Below are 7,690 nucleotides of genomic sequence, written 5' to 3'. Positions count from 1 at the left end.
ATGCCAATGCGTATAATTCGGAGGATATGGGTAATCCGTCTTGGCTCATGCGAAACACCTACATATAACCATTAACGAGTCGGTTAGTGTCGAATACCTACATACGGATTTTAATCATATTCTTTAAGTCAGTCGATACCTTTTCCCAAAACCATTTTGGGAACTCAAGTCGATGCGCTTCTTCAACATCCGGTCGACCTTCTAATTCCATGAGATCTATGTGTTCACTGAAATAAAATTCATGTTCATTTAATACATCATTTTTTTATAAATAATTGAAGTTCATTTATTTCACTCATTTACCTCATGAAATCGTCGATTTCGGGACAATTTCTTAAAATGTACCACTCAGCGAGAAATCGTAGATTCTCATCTAAGTATATCGTGGTCATCTTCCCGTAAGGCCGAAAACTTGATGACTGAAACACCGATAACTCCCGTTCGACACCTTCGAAGTTAGAGGCGACGTCTGTTCGTTGGGGCATGTTGAAACGATTCTCAACGCCTTCTAGATACCTTGAGCAGAATGTCAATGCTTCGTCTACAACATAAGCTTCCGCAATTGAATCCTCTGGTCTAGCTCGATTACGCACAAAGTTCTTGAGCGTTCCAAGGTATCTCTCAAATGGATACATTAACCGCATATGAACCGGACCTCCGTTCATTGCCTCCTCCGATTGATGTATTACCAAATGAACCATGATTGTGAAGAAATCAGGCGGGAAAATTCGTTCCAACTTACACAATATCAGCTTCACATCCTCCTGCGCCTTTTCGATGTCTGAAATTACCAGCGTTCTTGAGCAAATAAGTCTGAAGAAGTTGCAAAGCTCTATTATGGCATCTCGAATGGTTCGATCCATAAAAGGACCAATAGCAGGAGCCAATAGTCGCTGCATAATCACGTGACAATCGTGAGACTTCAAACCCGTCAACCTCCCGTCCGCGGTAACATTCTTCTTCAAATTCCCCGCAAAACCATCAGGAAATCTGACAGATCTCAAGAACTCAGTAAACTGCTTCCGTTCTGAAGGTGTCAGAGTGTATGACAAAGGCGGTTTCATCCATCTATCTCCATCTTGGTACAAATGAAGCTCGTGCCTTATGTTCCAATCCGCCAGAGTCAACCGTGCCTTATCTGTGTCTTTCGTCTTCCCCTCGATGTTCAGCAATGTACACAGAAGATTATCGCATACATTCTTTTCTATATGCATTACATCCAGGTTATGCTTCAACGTAAGACTCGACCAATACGGCAACTCGTAGAAAATACTTTTCTTTGTCCAATTCAGCTCACTCGCATCGCGCTTTCGTTTCTTCCCGCCGAAGTCAGGGTGCTTCCTCGGCGTTGCATCTCCCACTAATCGCAATTGTCGAAGTATGTCGCTCGCCGATTTTCTCACTGGTGGTGGTCGTTTCTCATTTCGTACCTTGTACAGTTTGCTCTTTCTCATCGGGTGTAACAACGGCAAGAATCGATGATGGTCGCAGTAAACAATCTTGTTTCGAGCCTTGAAAGACGGTGTGTTGTTGTTACACGTTGGACAAGCAAGGTACCCTTGACCACTCCATCCCGACAAACTGCTTCTCGCTAGAAAATCATTCACCGTCCATAGCAGTACGGAAAACAACCTGAATAGCTCACCAGTCGAACCATCTCTCAACACAACACCGGTTTCCCACAATTCCTTCATCTCATCAATAAGCGGTTGTAAAAAAACGTCCATGTCTTTTCCCGATGCACTACGACCTGGTATAAGCAATGTTAACATCAAGTACGATGTTTTCATGCACAACCACGACGGTAAGTTGTACGCAGTCAAGACTACCGGCCACATACTGTACGATAAACTCATGTCACCAAATGGGTTGAAACCATCGGCGGCAAGTCCAAGCCGGACGTTCCTCGGTTCTGCCTCATACATGAGATATTTTTGGTCGATCTCCTTCCAAGTTGCTTCGTCAGCAGGATGTCGCAGTACACCATCCTCCTTAATGCGTTCATTCTCGTGCCACTGCATCTCTAGAGTTATGTGTCGACTCGCGTACAATCGCTTAAGCCGATCTTTCAGTGAAAAGTAACGCAGTACCTTATGCGCTACTTTTTTTTCACCGTCTTTCTTCAGCCACCGGCTCTCATTACAAACTGGACACTCATCTAGATTGGTGTTGTCCATCGAAAACAACGTGCAATCGTGTTTGCAGACGTGAATCGACTCGTAACCCATACCAAATCGATGCAATTTCGCCTTTGCTTCATAGTGTGACTCTGGAATCGTGTTGCCGATCGGATGAGACTTTTTCAGTACTTTTAGAAGCTGATCAAACGACTTATTCGTCCACTTGTTCATCACTTTCAAATGCATCAACGTGACAACAAAGGAGAGTGACAAATACTCCGTACAACCCAGCCATAATTCTATGTCCAGGTCGCTGGAAAGGTCATCGAACTGTCCACTCTGGTATTCTGCATTCGGGTTAATACTGTCATCGTCACCGTCTACGTCGTTGCGATCTAAGATATCGTGTACAACATCAAACATCCCACCTCCTCTTCTATAATCCGTCTGATACTGCATTACGTCATCTTCTTCCTCCCCGTGAAAGATCCACCTTGTGTGATTCCTCTTAAATCCTCTGATAAAGAGATGATTCTCTATATCAGGAATTTTTTGCATCAACACGTTGTTTCAGCTCTTGCATGGACACTCAACTCGTCCTTCGATGTTTACGTGTTGTCGGGCCATTGCCATGAACTCTGTCATGCCAGCCGCAAACTCAACGCTTAGACGTTGGTCCTCGATCATCTAATTCCTATTTGGATAACTCATTTTACCTAAAGATTCAACATTTAAAAATTTAGTAGTTTTCAGATTTTATTTTATAATTTCACGATCCTATCGAAATTTCGGCAGAACCTCCCCTATAAACTTAACAACTCGGCATCAAGCCTTTAACTTTAAAAACCTGCATAGAAACATCCTAAAACTAACAATAAATCGAACCTCAGTGGTTCGATTACAAAAATACATAATCTATAACCAACTTTAACAAAATTAATTACAATTTCGTCGCTAAATGAACTTACCTCTTACCAGGCATTTAGCGACGATATTCTCGTCGCTAATTGGTTTCATAAATATTTAGCGACAAAAATATCGTCGCTGATTCTTTTCGATTTAATACAATTGGAAGGATTTTTCCCTCTTCAACTTTCGTCAAAATTCAAAAATAATTAGCGACGATATTTTCGTCGCTAATTGGTTTCATAAATCTGTAGCGATGATAATATCGTCGCTAATTCTTTTTTATTTAATACAATTGGAGGGATTTTTCCCTCTTCAAAATTCGAAAAATAATTAGCGACGAAATTACCATCGCTAATTGAAATGATAACAATATAGCGACGATAATATCGTTGCTAAATAGTTTTCCGCGAACTTAGTGACGACAAAAAATAATTAGCGACAATATAACCGTCGCTAAATGTCTTTGACGCCAAACTTTGGAATTTTTAGCACCAAATTTTCATACTATTTTAGCGACGATCTTATCGTCGCTAAAAGCATGATTAACGATGATATATTAGCGACGACTTAATCGTCGCTAATAGTTTCGTAGCTAAATGTCATATTTCTTGTAGTGTGTTCATATAATTCCTTGTTTGTACTATTGAATACTTGATAGTTAAATCCTTTCCCCTGGCTGAGAGCCCCCAGATGTAGGTAACGTTGCACCGAACTGGATAACCATATTGTGTGCTTTTACTTTTACGCACTGCTTATTTCATTATTCATTATCTGTGTTAGAGCAAGTTGTCAGACACATTGACTCTACATTGCGTGCGATCATCCTCCTCTAAAAAAGAATTTCATAAAGAAAAAAAAATATAAACACAAACACAAATAGTACACTAGAAAATGAAATAAAAAAGATATCAACTGTTATGGGATAATTTGGTCAAGCACCGAGTATAGTAGTCGGAATCCCGAGCTGTAGATAAAAACCAGCACCGAGCTCAGGTAAAATAGACCCAAGAGCTAACCATTGAAAAGGAACGATCCGTTCAGAAGATAAGAACGAAACCTACCGATCAGAACTTCGGAGAGAAGAGAAGACCGTAGGTCAAAGACTAGTCAAACCAAAAGAAAACATGTTTCAACTTCTAAAAACGCGCATGTCAGTGTAGTAACCGCCCACCACTGTAAAAGGAAGATGGGAGTTACCAAAAACTACCGAAAACGTGGGACTGATCACCCCACGTTCACAAGAATAACCGTCTAAACCCACGACCACATGGTGAAGAGAGTGACCCCAGACAGATATAAATATGAGATTCGAAGACAAAGAGGGACACGGAAATTTTACGCCTTTTTTGCTTTCTTCTACTTAGAAACTCTTGTAAACATTGCTCTCTTGTATTAGATTCATCAATATAAAGAGAAAGTCTTGCCTAAATCATATCAGTACTCGGAGTCCTCGTACTCGGAGCCTGTGTGGTTTTGTAAGATATTGTTGTACTAATTTTACAGGTCAACATTTGGCGCTAGAAGGAGGGGGATAGAAGCTGAAGAATATGGCTAGTTCATCCACACCCATGAACATTGTCTCCAACCAGGAAACAGAGATATAGCACCACAATCGCACCTTGCCTCTCACCTTGGAAGAAATAGCTGAACATCTCTCGGAACCTAGCCTCGAAGAACAATTCAGGCAGATGCAAGAGCATCTTTCAGTCTTAGAAGCGAGTAACAAAGAGCTGAAGAGAAGGTTGCAAGCGAGGAAAGTCACAATGCGAAGTGCAGTGGTGATCCCAGATGAGGAACCCTCACACCGATCAGGGAAAGAACCCGTTGGGCAGGATCCCCAGGTTAAGAAACCTCGGAAACATGCTAAGGATCTGTATGAGAGGATGGAAGACGACTCTAATTCCGAGAAGGAGCAGTCCAGCCAGGAAAAGATTCCTGATCGGTACCAGCCCTCGATGGATAAAAGTCGTTCAAACACTGTCAGAAATAACATAGGAGGCTCGGAAACTGAAGACAGTGCGAGCACCAACGAAACAAATTTCAAAAGGTTGGAGCGTCGAATTGAAGAAGTGGCTCTTGGCCAGAAGGAGTCTATCCCAAAGGTCGGAGAGGCTATCTCCCCATTCACAGCACGGGTGTTAAAACACCTGTTACCTGATCGCTTCAGGATGCCAAGCATTCCTGTTTACGATGGGAAGACCGACCCAGGAGACCATCTAGACACTTTCTCTTCTTCGATGTTGTTGCAAGGAGCAGGACCAGAGATTATTTGCAGGGCATTCTCTATCACCTTAACAGGCTAAGCCAAAATGTGGTACAGAAAGCTTAAGCCAAACTCTATAGGATCTTGGAAGCAGTTATCCAGAAAGTTCATGGAACAGTTTTTCGGCTCCAGCTCGGGAAAAACTCCCAAAGAAAGGCTGTTAGCGGTGAGACAGGCCCATGATGAGTCATTAAAGGATTTTATTAATAGCTACTTGGAGCAAGCTCTGCAGGTCGATGATCTGAATGAAGACTTTAAGCTCTTCGGGATTTCCTACGGCGTCCGAATTGAATCAGAGTTCTGGTGGTCACTTCAGAAAACTAGTCCAAAAGACTACAACGATTTCCTGAAGAGAGCTCAGAAATATATCAACGCGGAGGAGGCAAGATTGGCAGCAAGAAAAGTGAAGCCGCCAAAAAGTTACCGTGACGAGCACAGGGAACGACAGTCTGAGGATAACCACCCGCCCAAGAAAAGCCGGTCTGGAGCAGGACCCCTGAAACCCTTTTTCAGTAAGTTCGACAAATATCATAAACTCAATACCCCAATAGAGGAGATATTTAGTCTTATTCGGGATAAAGAAGATTTTCCTAAGCGGAGGCCGATCAAGAAAGATATCTCAAAGAGAGATAAAACAAAGTATTGTGCCTTCCATGCGGATATTGGCCACCGCACCGCTGACTGTTTCAACCTCAAAGAAGCTATAGAAGCTTTGATCCGAAGGGGGGCGCTGAAGAAATTCAAGGCCGAGCAAGGAGATCAAGAGGATAAAAAAGGTGAGGCATATGCAGAAATCACACTTATAGTCGGAGGACCTCATGTGGGGGGAAATTCAAGAAGTGCTCAAAAAAGCTATGTAAGAGAGGCCTACGCAGGACCCCGACAAATCTTGTTTACAGCCGAACAAAGGCCAAATAATATAGCCAAACCTAACACAGAGCCAATCACCTTCACGGCAGAAGATGCTCGGTGGGTAATGTTTCCTCACAACGATCCGCTAGTCATATCAGCTCTTATTGGAAACAAGAATTTACATCGTATACTGGTGGATACCGGGAGTGCTATTGATGTGCTCTACGAAGACACATTCAATAACATGGGTCTTAAGCAAGAGTCATTAGCTAATTCTCCTGAAAATCTCTATGGTTTCACAGGGGACTCAATCCAGCCCAATGGGATAATCTCAATCCCGATAACTGTAGGAGAAAACCCTAGAAGTAAAACCACAAACACCCCAAGGGTAGTGGTTCCAGAAAATCCTCTTTCAACGCGATCATTGGCCGGCCGACTTTGCAGTCCCTCGGAGCCATCACTTCAGTAGAATATTTGAAGATGAAGTTCCCTACCGAGCATGGAGTGGCCGAAGCAGTGGGAACTCAGGCTCTCGCAAGAAGCTGTTATGCAAATTATCTCAAAGAAAGTCAGGACAAAGATGTTCGCAAAGTCATGGTGATCGAATCAGACTTCGACCCACGCCTTCCGAGCCGAGAAGAAATTGGCCCGGAGATGAAGTTGGGGAGGTCACCCCGGATCCGAAGCAACCTGAGAAGAAGCTCAAGATTGGGAAATATCTTGAATCAGGTACCAAAAACAGCTTAATTTCTCTTTTGTCTAAAAGCTTAGACATATTTGCCTGGTCACAGTCCGATATGACAGGGATAGATCCTCAAGTAGCATGTCATAGGTTGAATATAGACCCTAAGGAAAAACCTATTAGGCAAAAGAGAAGAGCTTTAAACTCCGAAAGGTATATAGCCTTAAAAGAAGAAGTAGACAAACTAATCTCTAACAGGTCGATAAAAGAAACTAAATATCCGAAATGGGTAGCAAATCCCGTCCTGGTCAAGAAACCTAACTGAAAGTGGAGAAACCTATTAGACCCTAAGGAAAAACCTATTAGGCAAAAGAGAAGAGCTTTAAACTACGAAAGGTATATAGCCTTAAAAGAAGAAGTAGACAAACTAATCTCTAACAGGTCGATAAAAGAAACTAAATATCTGAAATGGGTAGCAAATCCCGTCCTGGTCAAGAAACCTAACTGAAAGTGGAGAACTTGCATAGATTTTACTAATCTAAACAAGGCTTGCCCAAAGGATAGTTTCCCAATGCCAAGAATAGATCAATTAGTAGACGCTATGGCAGGTCATGAGATTTTAAGTTTCATGGATGCCTACTCTGGATATAATCAAATCCCCATGTACGGTCCCGACCAGGACCACACAACCTTTATAACCGACCGAGGGCTATACTGCTACGCAGTGATGCCATTCGGATTAAAAAATGCGGGGGCAACATACCAGAGATTAGTGAATCGTATGTTTGCTAAGCTCCTCGGAGTCACAATGGAAGCATACATTGATGACTTACTAGTTAAAATCCAAAGAATAAATGAACATAC

The 7,690-nt window shown here is 42.3% G+C and overlaps 2 protein-coding genes across 2 annotated transcripts; one reads left to right on the top strand and one right to left on the bottom strand.

Moving 5' to 3' along the window:
• Window positions 1-299: 299 nt before the first annotated feature.
• On the bottom strand, window positions 300-4,729 carry LOC149393596 (uncharacterized). Its single transcript, XM_089618085.1, has 2 exons — window positions 4,616-4,729; window positions 300-1,277 (listed from the first exon to the last, which is right to left on the bottom strand). Exons 1-2 carry the CDS (start codon window positions 4,727-4,729, stop codon window positions 300-302), a joined length of 1,092 nt encoding a protein of 363 aa, XP_089474211.1.
• Window positions 4,730-5,338: 609 nt separating this feature from the next.
• LOC149393595 (uncharacterized) lies at window positions 5,339-7,151 on the top strand. Its single transcript, XM_089618084.1, has 3 exons — window positions 5,339-6,490; window positions 6,589-6,812; window positions 6,911-7,151. The coding sequence occupies exons 1-3, from the start codon at window positions 5,339-5,341 to the stop codon at window positions 7,149-7,151; spliced, it is 1,617 nt and encodes a 538-aa protein (XP_089474210.1).
• The last annotated feature ends 539 nt before the right edge of the window (window positions 7,152-7,690 follow it).

This window comes from Urtica dioica, chromosome 6, assembly GCF_054948205.1.
Source record: "Urtica dioica subsp. dioica isolate 48M chromosome 6, U.dioica_male_clone48M_v1_H2, whole genome shotgun sequence".
NCBI classification, from domain to species: Eukaryota; Viridiplantae; Streptophyta; class Magnoliopsida; order Rosales; family Urticaceae; genus Urtica; species Urtica dioica.
This window is presented reverse-complemented; position numbering and strand designations above follow the sequence as displayed.